At 43.3% G+C, this 19,160-nt stretch overlaps 2 protein-coding genes across 2 annotated transcripts; one reads left to right on the top strand and one right to left on the bottom strand.

The window, feature by feature from the left end:
* Nucleotides 1-569: 569 nt before the first annotated feature.
* LOC106645619 (odorant receptor 82a-like) lies at nt 570-2,354 on the top strand. Its single transcript, XM_014361511.2, has 5 exons — nt 570-1,396; nt 1,475-1,574; nt 1,650-1,760; nt 1,840-1,998; nt 2,079-2,354. Exons 1-5 carry the CDS (start codon nt 570-572, stop codon nt 2,133-2,135), a joined length of 1,254 nt encoding a protein of 417 aa, XP_014216997.2. The 3' UTR covers nt 2,136-2,354.
* A 4,018-nt stretch (nt 2,355-6,372) lies between these two features.
* Nucleotides 6,373-15,069, bottom strand: LOC106645620 (peroxidase). The gene is made up of 12 exons (XM_014361512.2): nt 14,970-15,069; nt 12,071-12,288; nt 10,295-10,471; nt 9,290-9,486; nt 8,123-8,318; nt 7,845-8,042; nt 7,620-7,767; nt 7,371-7,533; nt 7,127-7,297; nt 6,852-7,050; nt 6,685-6,790; nt 6,373-6,600 (listed from the first exon to the last, which is right to left on the bottom strand). Exons 1-12 carry the CDS (start codon nt 15,029-15,031, stop codon nt 6,501-6,503), a joined length of 1,935 nt encoding a protein of 644 aa, XP_014216998.2. The 5' UTR covers nt 15,032-15,069; the 3' UTR covers nt 6,373-6,500.
* Nucleotides 15,070-19,160: the final 4,091 nt, after the last annotated feature.

The raw sequence follows: 19,160 nt of genomic DNA, 5'->3' as shown, positions 1-19,160 counted from the left end.
CATCGACCACGTCAGCCGCAACGCAGGTGGAAATCAAAGCGCGATCCAACTATCATTTGCATTTTTGTCCCCCGATTGCCACTGATATCGAAGCGCGGTATATGTAGGGTGTGCCTATATCGAGCAATCTACTGCGCTTCCATTTTTCCTCCTCCTCGAGCTATTATATGTACCCTCAAGCTGCAAGCGACTACTGTACCGAGTACAACAATTCGCCGAGCCAGCGTTGAAAGGACCTTTTTGAAAAAAATTACAATGTCCCGTGTAGTGAAAACTTGAACGTGCCACGTATCATCGCTAAAAATACATGTATACGAGCAAGTAAATCGGTATACGTGTGCCTATATACATCAGTTAAAGGCGAGCTCCATCGTATAGGCGCAATCAACGTTGGAGCGCCTCCCGTTTATTATTCAGGAAAAGAATGAAACTTTACAAGTACCCACTTATCGTAATAACAGTGGTGTCGCCCCTCTTGGCCGGGGGTGGGTATAGGGTCCGACCGGGCGCTCGCATCGACTACTCGCGCGCTACCCGTCCGACTCGACGCACAAGGGGAGAGCTCAGCCATGGCGAATCGGCAAGGAGAGGAGGAGGAGCCGAGCGGCAACGGGTACGTAAACTCCAAGTACCGCGAGGACACCGAGTACGTGGTGCGCATCGCCAAGGCCCTGCTGCTGCCGATCGGCATATGGCCGCGCTACGGCGACCTCAGCTTCCGCAGCGATCTCCAGATCTACGCGCGCGTCTGCCTGATATTCTGCCTGATGCTGTTCCTCCTGGTGCCCCACTTCACCTGGACCTGGTTCAAGGCCGACAACTTGCGCAAACTGATGAAGATCATAGCCGCGCAGGTGTTCAGCTCGCTGGCGGTCCTCAAGTTTTGGGTCCTCGTGAAGAACAAGCGCCAGATACGCTACTGCCTCGAGGTCATGGAGCTGGACTACCGGGGCGCCGAGTCGGAGAAGGAGCGCCAACTGATGCTCAAGAGCGCGAGGATCGGCCGGTTCTTCACCACGGCTTACCTCGGCCTGTCCTATGGCGGGGCTCTGCCCTATCACGTGGTCATGCCCCTGATCGCCGAACGGGTGCCCAAGATTGGGACCAACGACACCATGATACCCCTGCCCTACCCCAGCGAGTACTTGTTCTTCGTCGTCGAGGAAGCGCCCCTCTACCAGATCATCTGGCTCGTGCAGATATTCATCAGCGCCCTCATCCTGTCCACCAACACCGGCGTCTACAGCCTCATCGCTTGCGTGGTCATGCACTCGTGTTGCCTGTTCGAGGTCACTGGCAGCAGGATATCCTCTCTGATGAACCCGGCCTCCTCGCAGCCGCCTCCTCTCCGCCAGAGGCTCGCCCAAGCCATCAACTTTCACGTCAAGGCTATCAAGTGAGACCCACCCCCCCCCCCTACATATATGTACTCGCGCTAATACCTGTACAATGTGTATATATCTGTTACATGTAGGTACGCGGAAACTATGGAGAACGCCCTGAACATCGTGATGCTCGCCGAGATGGGTGGCTGCACTTTGATCATCTGCTTGCTGGAGTACGGTATTTTACTGGTGGGTCCACTCGGTTGTTCGTTTTTCTACTCGAGAGAGCTGGATTGATTCACACGTGGTGTTTTTTCGAAACAGGACATGGAGGACGGCGATTACTTCGGCATGGCCACCTACGGGGTCCTCATGACCTCTATATTCGTCAACGTGTTCATCATCTCGTTCATCGGCGACAAGGTCAAGGAACAGGTGTGCGGCATATACTGGGTGTAAAATATATGTATATATATGAAAGCGTAACGTTATTGTTGGTGTTTTTTTTTTATAGAGCGAGCAAATCAGTTTGGCCACTTATTGCATACCGTGGTACGAGTTGCCAAAGGACGTCGTGCTCAACGACATCAAGTTCATGATTGCTCGAGCCAACCAGCCGACCAGACTCACGGCCGGCAAGCTCTTTGACTTGTCCCTACAAGGATTTTGCGACGTAAGATTCTAACGCGATTGCACATGGTTATACATGTATATACGTAAATAAACGTAAAAATGTACAATTTTTCGTTGCAGGTTGCAAAGACATCGATGGCTTACTTGAATTTCCTTCGCACCCTCGAGATCACCTAATTCCCCGAGCCTTACTTTCGTGCACAAAAATAACGTTGTTTGTAGTTGTTGGTGGCTCTGCTGCTCGTTGAATCGATACCTCGTGTCTATTTGTAACTTTTTCAATTACACTTTACATGCAATGTATCTTATTATTTTGTGACTCACATTGTTTATTCATTCGCCCGCAGAAGGCAAAAGTTTGTTTGCTCTTCGGGCTGTTGGTCGAATATAATAAATCTTCAACCAAAAGGGGTGTACGTTCGACATGTGTTTCCTTCAAAGTTTGTTTTGCAATGTGCAATTGTCCACCAACCTGCACTTTTTGTCATTTACTTTTCTATATTAAGAAGATACGGGATGTCGGGCGGACGACGTGGGTCGCCTCTTACATAATATACGCGAGTGTGTGCAATTGACAAAACTACTTTTAGTGAGAAGCAGAAAAAATTTGCCAATCGATATTGTTCTGTTTTAATGAACATCAATTGGACTATATTAGGATTGTCTTTTTTTTTTACTTTTCGAATGTGTCGTTGACATTAGTGACTTCCTTGTTCACACGTAATAATAATACCCCTTAAAATAATAAAGTGATGGAAAATACGTGAATTCGAAATATATGAGTAATTGAGACTAATATGAGGTGTGGCTAATCGGTTTGATCTCTATACGTTTACGTTTCATTAAAGTTGAAATCCATCGTTGATACTCGTTTTCCAAGTTGAAACAATACAGGCGTATGAACCCTAATGGTAGGTATACATGCAAGCCATTGAACCTTATGTTTCGGTATATCTATCGACCATACTTTTGATTAAAACTAATTAACACTCAAATAGATTTACCTTTTTTTTGCTGCCAACACACTGTTTGTTATGGTTTTTTTTTTTTTTTTTTTTTTCTCATAAAGGTCAGTAAAAACGAAAATGCCGCTGATACGAACAAACATTAAACTGAAAAAAATGATTATTCGAGGATATGAAATTTTGTTTTTTTTTAACAAAGTTTAATTTTTTTAATTAACTGAGGGTAAAGAACAATTTTTTTTTTTTTTTTTTCATAGAAATCGGGCGCTCAGTGACGCATTCAACCGAAAGGTTAATGAAATTAGTAAAAAAAAAAAAAAAAAAAAATAAACAATTAAACTGAAACTTATCTTACATGATGAAAAAAATTTCTCAACCTCAAAATGTTAATAATTATCAGTCTTGGTAATTGAGCTTAATTTCTGAATGGACAAAACGCCAGTATCTACATAACATTGTACATAAAGACGTAGAAATAATTTTTATCACCACGCCACTACACTATGAATTATTCAATTTCCAGATGCTGACCGTTTCCCTGTAACGAGTCTTGTTGCACATTTCAACGACACGTATACGCATTAAACTCCTTACGGATAATCATATTCAACTTGTCGGTGCGTAAACGGCTACTTACCCCGGGACTCTATCAAAAGTTGTCGCTGCTCGGAGATAGGAAACACCGTACACCCACTTACAAGCGGAAAGATCGATCGATCCATCCAAGAATTTGACATAAAAAAAAAAAGGAAATCGAATTTCAAGTCGAAACTGTTTCCGTTTGCGCGAACAAGCTCTTTTTATCAATTGCCCCGCGTGAAAGTACACGCCGGTGTGCGAGCTCGAGGCTGTAAGTTACGCGCTGGAATAATATTTAGCTCGTTGCGCGTTGAAAAAAAAAAAAAAAAAAAAAAAAAAAAACTGCGAGATGGACGATCTTGTTACGCGGAACGTTTCTATTATGCCGAACACTGCCCAACACTCGTTTGCGACTTCCCGTTTCGGTTAATCCATGGCAAAGAAATTACACTGCATGAGAAGGAAAAATTAAATTAAATTAAAAAAAAAAAAAAACTTGGTTGACCGTATTATAGTTCCGGTGAGCAATCATCTGTTGGCTCATCAGGAAAACCATGCAGATCCGATTGCAGCGTCTATGTGAGATCGATCCGCCTTGGGTATGGGCGATCACGATTTCGGGATATGCCACCCTCGACCGCGACCGATGGTGAATAAGAATGCAGGCAATGTACGAGCTCAAGTCATCGGGAGAAAGGAAATAATAGTCCATGGGAGCTGGGATCTACAGGTATATGACGCGTTACAAGAGGTGTAGTGAAAGCCTGTGGTTTTTTTTTCGTCGATGTTTTTCGAGTGCCAGGGAAAAAAATGTGTAAAAAAAAAAAAAAAAGGAGCAAGAAAAATAATGCTTCTCGTTAGAAAAGAACGCAGCCACGCAACGCGTGCATTATGGGGAGCGGAGCCCCGATCGGTATAACGATGACATTTATCCGCGTCCAAATGTACCGTCGCGCACATTAGCATAAAACCTGATCGATCGCTTGGCCCGCAAACTCAACAATTTGGCTACATTGCACAAGTATATATTATGTACATGGCTGGGCGAACAACATCAGATTATACCTGCAATGATCACAATGGAGCGCCTACCAGTAGGTATATAACGCACATTACAATTGCTAATAGCTTTGTATGCTATAATAGAAGATGAAACGGGTCCCTCTTCTCCTGCACGTGAGTTAGAAACAACAATTTGCTCTTAAGTTTCAAGAAACTGGAATTCGCTTGTAGCCCACATGGGTTTTATGGTAAATCGCCGAACCCACTGGGATCAAAACTCAGTTTGCTCGTTAGACCAGAGGTTTTTTTACTTTCACCTACTTACGAATGTATACATGTATCATCTATATTATTTATTTTTCCTTTTCTAACAGTGGGTCATTGTTATTCACCGGCAAAAATCGAGCTGCTCTCCGATCTTAGGATGGATTTGTGGCAACACTGACCTCAGAACTGACACATTTTAATCGCAGTAATCTAAAATTGCAATGTAATGGTTTTTCACAGCTCACATTCCTCCGGATTCTCAACGAAAACAACTAGAGGTATGTACCTACTTACATTAACCAATACTACATTTTTTATTTTTTTAAATCTACAAGTACAGTTTACCACAATGCACGATTATATTATACCATCGAAGAACTATTATTACCGCAAAACATCATAGCAGGGTTTATGGGTGCAACAAAAAAAAAATTGCATAATAAACTGGTAACGGAAACGTAGGTTGTTTAAAAAAACTAGATAAAAAAGGTGGACGCTCACTTGTGATACTGCATCTTCGACGTGTGCTTTGTAGATTTTATATTTTTACATCCAACTCGAGGGCAACTTGAGCCTTCATCATTTCATTCGATTTTCGTTCGTACTGCACGTCTATAGATCTTACCGATCGCTCGGATTGTACACGACTGACGCACCTGCTTACCGATTTTTTTCACAACTTGGGGAGTCATAGTTATCCGCAGGTTTCTCGTTTGCGGCAATCACTACCTTGTAATTATGGGCACCGGCATCCGAGAAAACAGTAAAAATAGCGATCGGCAAGTACTGCGCGTGTGTTTGCGCCAGAGTCCGACAGGTGCGTGGAAATTTCGTAACGGTTACCTAAGCAATCGAGCAGTAAAACTTTGTCAAAAAGAGAGAAAAAAAAAAAAAGAATTTGCAGGGAAAACCGTACTGGGGAGTAATCAGTGCGACTGGAATTTACAACGGAATGCTAGTGGTTCGTCAGCCTTTTTGAAATGCTGGTTTTTTAATTATTGTCTCGGCATATGCATCCAAAGAGGGTTAATTACTGTACTTATTCGACGGTTCCTTCATTGGGGTCGAGTCAAGCATGAGTCGAACTCGAGGAAGTAAGCGAAAAATGCATGTATTTTTCTTAAATTCTTATTTATTTGTTATGGTTTAAAAAACATAAGTGTATCCACATAGGTACACGCGTGTGCGTACATGTATACAACACTAATTTACAGAGTTACGGTAACAAGCTATAATCAACGATGCACACTTTATATGTATAATCAATTGCCTATCGAATACAATTATGTTACAACAACGTCAGTGAAAACTAACACGACAATTTTTTAATTTTTACGGTGATGGATAAACAGTAACTCAGAAGCCAAACGAAAGTCACGGCTTAACAGCTCAATTTTGTGGAGTTTCAACTCGACTGACTTGGTCAGCTTTTAAAAATGTATGTATATTTATACTAAGTATAAAAAAAATATATATATATGTATATATCTACACGCACAACATAATATATAATGTAGAGCGATTAGAGAGGCAGTGTTTATTTATGAGTATAGGTAAACTTATTACACATGACGTTCCTAAACGAGTAGAGAGAGAAAAAAAAAAAAAAAAAAAAAGAAAACTCGTACCCAACGGGGGCAATACTTATGTAAAAATAACGATAGATCCTCAATTTATACAATAATTACACTTTGATCGTGAAATGCTGGCGATCCGTGCGAGTCCGGATTCACAAGTAGTCGCTGGCTACGGAGTGGTAGGGCGTCCGTATGTCCTTCCACAGCGACAAGTCCACGGCGGGAATGTCGTCGCACGAGACCACCAGGTTACTGCAAAGAAAAAAATTTAAAAAAAACACCAAAGCAATGCTTGGTTGGTGACGCATTCGATCATATTATGTATAGTTTGCTCACGACTGGGAAACTCGTTCGAAGGCCCGGGGCTGCATCAACCGGATGTTGTCCCCGTTGTCGCACAGCAACCTCGCCATGCTGGCCTTGCGAATCTCAGCCAATTGCTCTGCGAAGCACAAAGTGACGCTTAGCGACAACCACCTCCCACGGCATACCGATACACTTACCGATCGTGAAGGCGAGCTCGGGGTTCCCGGTCTCGAACCAGTACCGATCACCCACTCGCGTCCTAAAGAACTGCTCGCTGAGAATGTGGAGGAAGGTCGGCCCGGCCAGTGTCCCCTGCACGTGTCTCTCGAGCGAACCCCCGACAGTCAGGTCCACGTCGTCCGGCGTCTCGTACAGCAGCGACAGCATCTGGATGTTCTGTCGCACGGCGGACCAATGAGAAACAACGAAAATATATCGGGAAACAAAGACGAGAAACGTGTATGATATATACCTCGGGAGAGATGAGATCCCCAAAATCGGCCCACTGGACGGCTCGGGGCAGGCCGAGCAGCGCCCGGTAGTCGTTGTAGGTGGCCAGGCCGTGGTCACGGTTCCTCTGGATGTCTATGGCACGGAGATCGTCGCCCAGCCTGTGCCGGTTCCTAAAGAGGTGGTTCGTTATCTGAAACGCGAGAGAGACGATCGAGCGTGCACACATCCACGGACAATAAATGACGATGAAATATTCGGCTCACCTCGCTGTCAAAGTACTGGTCGCTGTTCTCCTGCGGCTGGAAGGCCATGCCCCTCGTAAGCTTGTCCAAGAAATTGTCCTGCTCGATGACCCCCGGCCGGTTGAAGTGGTCGCTCAGACGCAGCGCGTTGTACCTGAACGCGAACCTCGGCTCGTCCACCATACTTGGTGACCAAATCATGGAGCAATCGTATAAAATTTTGTTTGACCATGTCAACAGATTGAAAGACAAATGGTTGCGGCAACTCACAGTAATTTGCCAGCGATGAGGGAGTGGAAGTAGCGGAAGGCGGCGGTCGAGTGCTCGTTTATGACGCTCGGGTCCACGGCTGGATCGTAGTCGTTGACGTAGCCCGTGGTCTTGTACAGGATCTTACGGTTGTACGAGTTTTGCAAACCTATCGAAACGACGGCGTTCATTTACCATCATCATTTTGCTTCTTACAAGCGCGTGCAATCAATTATATGTATCTACCAATGAAAATGGGGAGCCACTCGTAGTACGAGATGTGCTGGTACGCGGCGGTGTTGATGCGCCTGGCCTCCTGGAATATCGTCTCGTCGGCCCAGTGGGGGTTCAAAACTGCCAGGTGGCGGGCGATGCGGTTGTGCTCCCTGTGCAGGATCAGGTGTAAAATCGTCAACTGCGGGTTCTGGTTCACGCGCACGTCGCCTGTGAATTTTAGCAGCGCGCGATTGACATAAACCGAAAGGGGAAGAAAGAAAAAAAAAAAGAAAAAAATCAACACCTACCTGCCCTGTAGCAAACGTCGAGATCGGAGTTGGTGTCGCAGGCGGCGCTCTTGTTGTTGGCCTGGGGCAGCCACTCGCGCTGGTCGCGCACCTCCGTTATGAGCTGGCCACCGATGCCGGTCCTCAAGCCCGCGGCCACTCCGTCGCTCGAGCCGTAGGTAAGCGACAGGTCCAGGTAGTGCGACACCACCGTCAGCTGCAATAAACCGCTGATCAGAGCGCTTCGTTCGCATGACCGAGATTACATTGTTTGTTTTAGCCCACGTATAAAGTATACCCACGTCACACCTATATACGGTTGCACTTCCATGTAACGCACGTGGTCATTTACATGAATTATTCATGTTTGCGCTCTGAATTGACTTGTGCTGTTTGCATCGAACAAATTAATTACCAAGTCATACCGTTTTCAGCAAAAATATCATCACGATATCAGTCACGCTGTGCTTTATCGTGGACTTTACCCTGCGGCTGTAGAAAACATATTCTGACAAAATTGCGCTTCAGCGTGGGAATGAATGCGTGGCACAAAAAACTTATTGCGGTAGCATTAATTGTGCGTATAATATCAACCTATCGCCACTTGCTTGGCTTGCTATCTTCAATCGTCAATTGAGGTGCAACTCGTGTTTTTATGCGCTCCCAAAGCACCTCTTGGATCGATTATGTCAGCGGGGGGTATAAGCATAAATTTCAATGAAAATTCCAATTCTAGGTGAAATGAAAGGCAACCATAAAAACAAGTAATCGTAACGATATAAACGCAATGTGCAACGTACGTACGTATATAGGTATACGATGGGAGGCAAAAGCAAAAATTCGCAAAGGTTTCACTTTCGCGCGGATGTATAGGCGTGTGCGGCCTCGTTGCATGTAAATCGCGATCACGTAACTTTGTGTGCGTGTGTATACACATACGGGTATGTGTAACGGAGGAGAGAAAAAATTCGCGCGGAAGAAAAGTGACGAATCCGGTCGGCAAAGAGTATAGATTAGCGGTAAAGGCGCACCCAAATAAGAATGGGCCTGGAATATATATATTATGCCGAGCGAGCGCGTGCCCTGCACTCCCGTGGAATCGGCGAAATCGTTGGTCGGCACTGGTGTGACAATGGTATGAATAATCGTGATATTAACTAAGTTGATGATGTATAAGAGAGAGCAAACCTGTTCGGCGGGCTTGTACCCGGATGAGCAGCCGCGGTCAAAGTCGGTGGTGCTGCGCACAAAGTTACGGCACTCCTGGCGCTCGTAAGAGTAGACCGGGTCGTTGGGCGGTATGATGATGGGGAAGCACAGCGGGCTCTCCAGGGCCTCGGCAATCAACTGGCCCTGCTCCGTGCAACACTGGGTCGCGTGCGCCTCTGTGCAAGGGACACGTCTTCATTTTTTATTTATTCATTCGTTGAGCCATTGAATGGCCCATGCACCGTATACAAGTGAGATTTAGTAGAGAGAGAGGAAAGAAAATTGTCACTCCTATATAGATGTAAATATATGTAAACTGGTTATACCTTTTCGTTAAAGTAAAAAAGTTTCGGTGTATAACAACAAACAAATAGTAAAAGGAGCCATTTATGTAGCTGTGCTGTATTGTGTCGAAAAAATATTACTTGCGATTTCTTCCCGGTCACTTTGTGATATTTGATATAGTTTTAATGAAAGGGTCATAACGAGGGGAAATCCTTGCCAAATTAATTATACATGTACACACATGTACATGCACCGCGATGTCGAAACGTTGAAAAAACAAACGCGCGAGTGGAACAAAATTTTCACTCGCCATCCAGAGAGAGAGAGAGAGACGGATCGTATAGAATCGATTGCTCGTTAAGATACTAATTAAAGGGACAGTCACGTTTTAATAAGGTTATTTATTAGCGATAATCGTTAATTTCAACTTGTAGGTGTATTTTCAATTGGCCACCTCGTATACAGGTATGTACAAAGAAACCTATCCATTTTTGCGTCACATAACTCGCGCAATTACGCGCGAGCCCGTAAATTCCTAATAAGCTTTTCCATAACGAATAGTTGACATGGTTTTTCCCTTTTTGAGCCAACCTATCGATCCGCGAGTTTCGTCAGCGAAAAGGTGTGATTTCAAAGGAAAACAAAAAAAAAACATGAAATTGATTGAAACTTGTAAACAACAAAAAATGATTGATTTACTCGATTGCGTGGTCCCGTCGATCATGGCCATGTCGTGAGTCATGATCTGGCCCCACTGCATGGCGATGAGGGTCCACCTCGCGTCCTGGACGTCGACATCGGGGAAGAGCGAACGGCTGACCTCTCGAGCCAGTGGCAGAGGATTGCCGCTCTTCGACACCGGTGGCGCGTGGAATCCTGGGGAAACAAAACAATCCACCCATTTCGAGCACACGCATTTTCCAAAATACCATACTTACGTGCGAGTATAATATACACTTGATGGGAAACGAATCACTTGGACCGAGGAGAGCGATAAAGTTTTACTCTCCCGGGGTGGGAGGCACTTTGCTTTCTTCGCGATAAAAAAAGGAGAGAAAAAAAAAAAAATTCAATTAGGCCTTGCACGCGTGTGCCATTAATTACCCCGTCTTCCTCCCTTCTATGCGATCCAATTGAATCTCGAGCGGCGAAAGATTTCGCGGAACGCACCAGCAGATAACTCCAATAAATACATGTGCGAGCTCCACAACAACAACAATAATGACACAGAGTAGCGCGATGTTGCGCGCACGCCACGGTGCAAGAATTTATGTGTATGTATATATTGTGTTGCGCGGCACGACGCGCGTGACATAATATCTAGAGCAGTGCGCGCGCGCACAATGTAACCGCGGTCCCACGGAGTTATCTGGCAAAGCTTGAGGCCGGTGTAGAAAAACCAAATTAGTGCCGCGAGACGCAACCCAACGGGAGAACAACGGCAACGGTTGCCGTGCCTATATATACTTATCAAGAGAGGCGGATCGAATTTTGCAAACGGCACTTCCGAGTGTCGCGTGCATTATAATATATTACATACACTTGCGTGTATATACCTATGTGTACACGCTACCGTGTCTCGATTTTAATTAAGGCTCATTTTAATTTTACACCTGTATGGGTACCTGTTCTCCATTAACTCGTGGTAACGCGCATATCGATCACTTGCGCAACTTTTTCACATTTTGTGTTTGTGTGTTTTTTTTTCCTTTTGTTTTTAATGCGACACGGTGCAATAGCTACATCAGTTGAGTAAGTTTACACGCGTCTTGTGCACGTATCGGCAAATCGCTACATGTATATATGTAAGGTGCACAGTGCCTTTCCATCATTCTGCCACGCCATAAGAAAGATCGAACGAGAGAAAAAGAGAGACGAAGATTTCAAAATGGTCCGCTCAAATGAAAATTATACAGATTTTAATGCTCCGGGATATTTTCTTTGCATTTTCCAGCCGCGCTTACAATAATGATAATATTCCACTCGACGTTGCAGTTACACGCGCTTATAATGGCCCGTCAAGCATCGGGACCCATGTATACATGTATCGCGAACCGCGCTTCAATAACTCCGATACACGTTAGTTCGATCCACGTTCTCTTTCCCTTGGCGTGAGATTCGTGCATATATATAATATCTCAAAAAAGCTAAACTCGTCATACACAAAAACACGAAGATTGAATAATGGTCCCTTTCAAAATCGTCCCGCCGCGCGAGCGCTAATGAAACGGCCCTCGTCACTATACACGCGCAAATTTACGCGAGGTAATTTGCCCGAGAGAATATATACATATATATTCCCGGCCCCGAGCTATTTTACACGTACAGCTCGGCGCCCTGTACTCCCCCGCTGTGCTCTCTATATGTACAGTGTCGAAGAGTCTAATCGTCAGCCTTTGCAGTTGACGTATGGTCCAAAATACACGTCTCCCATCACGTAACACCCGTTGGACAGATAGAGAGAGGGGGACTCACCGTCGGCGTAATTGGCGGGCAAGAGCCGGGCGTATTTGGTGTTGGCCATGCCCCAGGTGGGAAATTCTAAGTTGTTGCAGGAGCCGTCGTAGGTGCGGTAGACCGACCTCCGGCAGGCTGGCTGCCGATACTGGCCGGGACAGGTGTAGGCCGGTGGCGTCGACGCCGGTGGCGCAGGAGCCGGCAAACCTCCGATGCTCGGGTGCCCTGGGTAGCTACTGCGAACAACCAAGTATATATATATATATATATATATATATATATATATATATATATATATGCGTATGATACAAAAAAAGGCCTTATTCATGACTTATGGCTGGGTGTACTACACTAAAATGGCCATCCCAGAGCGACCAGACGATAGAGTATACCGTGGACTTAATTGCCGCGCGATCGTCGAGGGGATATCGATGGCACATACATATAATAAATAAACTGCACCAAAATGTATTTCAATCAACTAAAATCGACAACTTTAAAACTTTCCTATTTGCGTTTCTCTTAAACCAAGACAAGAGTGAGTGGGATACTGAATACCGGATTTCTGCCTAGATTATAAACTACTAATTCTTATCATTGAATGAAATTGTTTAATTAATTTTTCTCTTTTGTTCTTTCTTTTTAAAAACACTAATTGTTAACTCAAATGTATCCACATTTTTTATGTACTTACCTATTCAATTGCGTACTAACTTGTATTAACTAATTGTTTATATTTTATTTTAATACATACATTGTAATAATCCCTCGAAGCCATACGTGGTCGTACCCCCTGGCTGAAATAAAGACTTATACTATATACACGTATATATAAGTAAGTGTGGGCCATTTGAAGGAGAGGAAAAAAAGGAAACACGTTCCTCTGCACTCGCGCTTGTTCGTAATTAACTAATCCCTTTTTTCTTTTCCCGCTGGTTGGATTTCCATAATGGCCCCGCGGTGTTACTTTATTTTTTAATTATTTGCAAAAAAAAAAAAAATCTCATTGCGATCGATTGACCATTCGGTGCATGTGTGTAGCCAAATGGGCAATGGTCGTACAATGAAATCCGTCCTCGTACATGCTCTGTTGGCTTGTCCCCGAGTGGTTTCCCCCATTGAAGCCGAGCCAATTCAACCTTTCGAATGACTATACGTCGCCGCGAAAGGCCGTGCACAATTAGATCCGAGATCGGCGCGGGCTATTTATTATCCAGGAAAACGCAACTTGTCCATACACACCGTTGCTCTGCATGACGCTGTTGGCAAAACTATGGGGCATTAGAAAGCTAAACATTTTGTGTGTATATATATAGGTATACGTTAGAGCGCGCGCACGATTATTTATTTTATTTTTTTCCACCTCGCGTTATAAAATACCTTGGAACACGTTCACGCTCGCCAGAGTTATACAATAATTTAGTAACTGCACGCGTTGCACTTGACACTAGTCCTCGAGTGCGCCCACAAAATTGGTACATTTCACGTATACGAACCGGATATGGTAAAAGGCATCCGACACATGGTGTCGAGAAAAGGACGTATCGGTTGAAGGATCTTTTGGCTGCGCACAATAGCGACACGGCGTCGGCTACATCGGCAGAGCATCTGCATATTAACGAGAGGAGAAAACGTTTCTTTTCACATAGTCTAGTCTCGTAGCTCCCACTGGAATAAAACACGTATCGGCAAAAAAAAAAAAAAAAAAAAAAAAAAAATCAATCCGAGGGTAGAACACGAGAGAGAGAAATCAGTACGTATGCTATCTCTTGTCGCGTCACGGCTCCTTTCGCATCCACAAAAGAAAAAAAAAAAAAAAAAAAAAAAAAAAAAACAGAGGCGTGCCGGTCTTCCGCTCCTACAACTTTGCTGTACAGCGATAACAGAAGAGGTTTCCGATTATTAATACATTTCGATCTCTAGCGCTGATATCCCGGCCTTTATGCACGACTGCGGGGAGTAGTAAAAAAAAAAGTACATCATGTATACCCCAACAATCACTTTCGTTTCGCGGACTATATGAACAATACAATATACGTAAATACAGAAGTGTTCATTATCAGCGAATTACGCGTTTTTGCACTTACGCCGAGTGTTACCAGTAATTACAGATTTTATGTAAACTGTGTTACGTGAAAGCCCAGCGTGGTTGGTGTAATGAAAAAAAAAAAAAAAGAAAAGATTAATAAGAATAGACGAGAAAACTGCAGAGCCAAAAACATAAGGGTATACAATAATCATGTATATAGGTACCTACCTCCGGTACATAGGCGAGTAAATGTACGTATAGGCAACGTTTTGATTTACGATTTCTTAGCTCGCGCGCCGTATAGTATCCTTTCTATTCTTCGCAAGTCCATACAGTCCTTTGGGAGGGATTGGAAAAAAAATAGAGCGCGCCTGCAGCTAGACGTTTTTTCCTTTCAAAAGCTCCGTTACGTGCTTTCGAGGGGTAAAATGTGCTACAAATCACGATGTTGACACTCATTGTCCCCCTACCCGTAAACGCGTTATTCAAATTAAGATCGGACTTGGGGACGACGGAGAACCGTTTACGAGATGCGTGTGTGTGTTGATTAAAAAAAAAAACAAAAAAAAAAAAAAAATTACATCTCGAGTTGAAATGTGAGAGTTCAGAACACCTGTTTGCCATAAAAACTTCATAAATAATCATACGTAATTATGAGCTGAGCGTTAAATGCTTCTTTTTTTTTTCTTTTTTTTTTCACTTCCGCATGCAAGTATTTAGAGAAGAAGAGAGCGAGTTTAAAAATATTTTTATCCAAGTTTAACGAACGAAGGATAAGTTATATATGAATGTTTGGTACCTACCGATATCTGATCGGTATAGCGGACGGTTACGTGTATATATGTACGTGTACGATCGCAGATGATTTTATGGAACGATAAATTATACCTTGCCGGGGAGTAGAGGAGATAAGACTGGTGAGAGTGAGACTGAGGGTACAGCAGCGACATGAATGGATGCCGTGGCACCTCCGCGTAGCCATAGTAGCTGCCCGTCTGCGGACTCGCCTTCTGATCTGAAACATCAAATATATATTTTTTATGCATACAGTCATTATTATTACTTCTGGAAATTGCCGGTTGGAAAAGGCACGATGAAAGTTTACTTTTCCACGCAAAGGACCTACTGTACGCGAATCGCGTTATATATACCTCGGATAAAGATATATCTCAATTTGGATGAAATTAATGATTTCGGCAGTGATTGCCGTACACTCTGGACCTCCCCACGGAGAAAGGTACATCATATATATCCACTGAGTCTTGATATACTTTATCTCGATAGAGTGAAGGAGCTTGAAGTTTTTTAGAAACAGGCAATTTTTTTTTTATTTAAACATTTCCCCATTGTAATTTCTCAAGCGTGTCATGAGCGATAAGCTGAAACTTGATATGTTTTACGGATTGATCTTTTTCATGAAACGATTTCCAAATGGAGCGTTCGGCGTGGATGAATTTATTCTAACGATTTTCCGTATACAAAATTAAAAGTGTCAAGTGGAAAATAGAAAAAAAAAAGAAAAAAAAAAATGTATAATATACATATTGGCAAACAAATTACAGAAGAAAAAAAAAAAAAAAAAAAAAACACGGTTGTTAACAAGTAATAAAATATCGCGGCAAAGCAACGTTACCACAGCATATTATGGTACACGTTTCCGAAGGCGTGGAAATCTAGTAAAAGCTACACCTAGCAGTCTCATAAATATTAAAAAATAGCAGATTAAAAATATACGATGGGCTGTATCGTATACGTGTAGTTGTATACGTGTATAAAATATATCGGCTCGTGTGGTATGGTTTAGCAATTTTCATTATGTTTGACTTGGAAAGGTGTTGTTTATTATTATAACACGGGTGTATATAATATACCCATACACACACACACACACGCACATATTGTCTGTAGTTCTACCACCTTTGCCGCGTGTTTGTACATTATTCACTCACGGATACCGCGGTGCATGGTAACTTATGAGAAAATAATACGTTGCGTTCGGTGCCTCCGTTGCCGCGTTTCTAATTGTGGAATTTAATTAGGCTTCGTTTGAGATATGCGTTTGCCGGGCGTCGCGTCGCATATCTCACGGTCAAATTGAACTTTATGTCATTACCTCGGATATTATACACACGCTGTTTGTGCACACATGCAGTTATTTAGCTAATATGTTGTATATATATATATGCATCGGGTATGTAACTGCGGTGCGTATGCACGATCGAGGATCGATTAACAAAACGGATCAGGAAATATTGCACCGAGTGCGCGCTCGTCGGCCGGAAAAAACTTCCGTTTGGTTTCCTTTGCGAAATCATAATCGAGCGATAGTACATAGATACGTAGGTATAGGTGCACGCACGAACAAACAAAACGGGTTTAGACTTTTCGTAATACATATACGCGCCTCTTATCCTGCACGATCTAAGTAGCCACGCGTAATTTTTTCTTGCTTTTGTTTGGTACCTGCTGTTAATAATAATAATAATAATAAAAATAAAAATAATAATGTTATTGAAAATGATTGACGTGTTGTTACATAATAATATACGGTACAGATACAGATCTCGAAGTTAACTCAAATGTGGATCTAATAAGCTTAAATTTCAATTTTTACTTCGTGTGCCATATTATTATTATTAGCTGCGAAAACGTATTATTAGTTAATTGAAAACGGTCAGTTTAGCTATACTTAGTTGTATATCACGCTGATCAAAAATTACTTGACAAACGCATAATAATCGATCCAACGCGAAAAAAACAGCAGAGTTTCCGACAAAATGCATCGCATCGTGAAAATGCGTAACACGGCTGCAGCGAACCGGCACTTGTTTATGCATTACTTCACGCTTCGGGACCCCTTTTGACTTAGCAAAAGGTAAAGATTTCCGCGCGCCTAGAGCGGCTGGGCACCTCAGCGTGTATATACATCGACGCGGTCCTTGACTGTTTGACAAATCACATCCGAATGTGAAAATCGGCGGATCTCATCGTCACCCGCAAGGTGCGAAAGCGTCATAGTATTTTTTTTATTTTTTTTTTATTTTAAGCTTGCAGTGCTCGCTAAAGTGACAACGTACAGTAAAATGGCTCTACGGGGCACAATGTCCCAAGTTGCGAAAATCCGGCTCGGCTGAAAAAATCCATGCGCGACCTCGTAGGTAACAAAAATCCTATTATCTCCCCCCCTCTCTTTCGCGCGCACCCGCCTAATCAGATGTACCTACCTACCTACGTGCAAGTGTAGCCAAGTGTCTCTGTAGTTATACATGTACACACACACGCGCGCCGGCAAAAGATAGCATCCGGTTTCGCTCGGCTCTGCCAAGTACTTATGTGTGTATGAATTACCTTCACCAGAGCGTGCAACCATATAGCAGCTCACGCGATAAGTGCGAGCCCGAGACTTTGAGGGGGGGCCTTTCACCGCACCCGCTCTCGTAAATGTATACATGTTTGTACAGCAGATAATAGCCGCCGATCTATGAGCGCTCTGTCTCTGCACAACAGGTACTTATATGCAAGAGACTCGTGGAGGGCGTATTACCTATGCGGAATCATTTCTCGGGTGCATATATGCATGGCCGATCGATGGGCACTCCGGTGCCACGATCGGCGGATTTTCGTCGGACCGTGATTGTTTTCCAAGAGCTATTGTTCGCTTTGCCTTTCTGTATATGGCAAACGTTGAAAATTGAACTGTATACGCGCGGCTCCTGATTGTCTCATGGTGCAAGTGTAGAAAGTACCTGTGATATCAACAAAAGATTTACGACCCGCCGTTCTTTAATCCCGTAGGTTCCGCGCGATATATATACGTATATATTCTAATGTCGACTTGCCCGGGCGGAAGTGACTCTGACCTGAATAAGTATATGTGTATTTTATCGGCGTTCGAGTTTCCTCCTCTATGGGATCGTCGATATATTAATTAAATCGTTATGCTAATGCGCAAATTTACGCCGATATTTAGCGGCACTTTCTTATCCCCGGGATGGTTATTCGAGGCTTTAACTGCACGAGTACCGGTACATGCGCGGTAAAAGTTCGTTACGCGGGATAAGAAGCGTAATTTATGCAGATCGCTACGAGAGCACCTAAACCAGGTTGGGGTGAAAAAAAAAATCGTCACTTTTTCTTGCAGATAGTTCAGTGGCATATATATATATATATATATATATATATATTTTAGTTAAAAGCTGTTTACGCTCGCGTGATGTCTTTTTTTTCCCTTCGATTTCTTATGTGTATGTCATTAGGTGCTGTTGAGTAGGTTTTTGTTTTTTTTATTGTCGATCGGCAAGTATTTAAATGTATGCATTGGTTTCTTGATCAGCGCAAAACTCAACTTCGCGACTACTGCAAACTTTCACAAAATTGCATGAATAATCATCACCGCGATTTTATATCCTACGGTAATTTTCAAAACCGAATCGGAGCAGCGATGAATAAGCACACAATAAAATGTGTGTATATATATATACATCTCGAGGCAAAATGGTTCAGTGTGCGGTTTTGTAATGGAGGCATGATTGACGAAGAAAAAAATGCCAGCCCCATCAGTGTGTATAACACATATATCCACATATATATTCGTGTGGTACTTGAGTGCAATTATCATTTTTATCACCATGACAATTTGCGCTCTGGTGCTTCGAAAGTTATCCACGCGTGTTATACATATATTCACGTGGTGCACGTATATATATGTACAATATTACAAGTACCTCGTATATGTACAAGTTCCGTTTGGAATAGAAATAGGCTATATCGCTTTCGCATTGGGCGTGACTCACGTACACAGTAGCGTTAACATTACCAGCAGCGGCAGCTCTTCATGGTGTGCACGTGGTGTTATTATCATCATTTATATACATAAGTGTACACGGAGTATCCAACGAGTGGTGTGATGTGTTTTTATAGTACTGCACGTAAGCTCCGCGTGAATTCAACATCAATTTTCGCACATTTTACGTAAGAGGGAAAGAAAGAGTTTTCAACAAATTGCTAGTCGTTGATGGGATGAACGGGAGTGTATAGGTATATTTGGCTTCAAAATCTATACCGGTCAAGGGAGTGTGC

This window comes from Copidosoma floridanum, unplaced genomic scaffold (assembly GCF_036245765.1).
Source record: "Copidosoma floridanum isolate Cflo_tuat_1 unplaced genomic scaffold, Cflo_Japanese_pri ptg000030l, whole genome shotgun sequence".
Taxonomy (NCBI): Eukaryota; Metazoa; Arthropoda; class Insecta; order Hymenoptera; family Encyrtidae; genus Copidosoma; species Copidosoma floridanum.
Note: the sequence above shows the minus strand (reverse complement) of the source record. Positions and strands in the feature narration are given on the sequence as shown.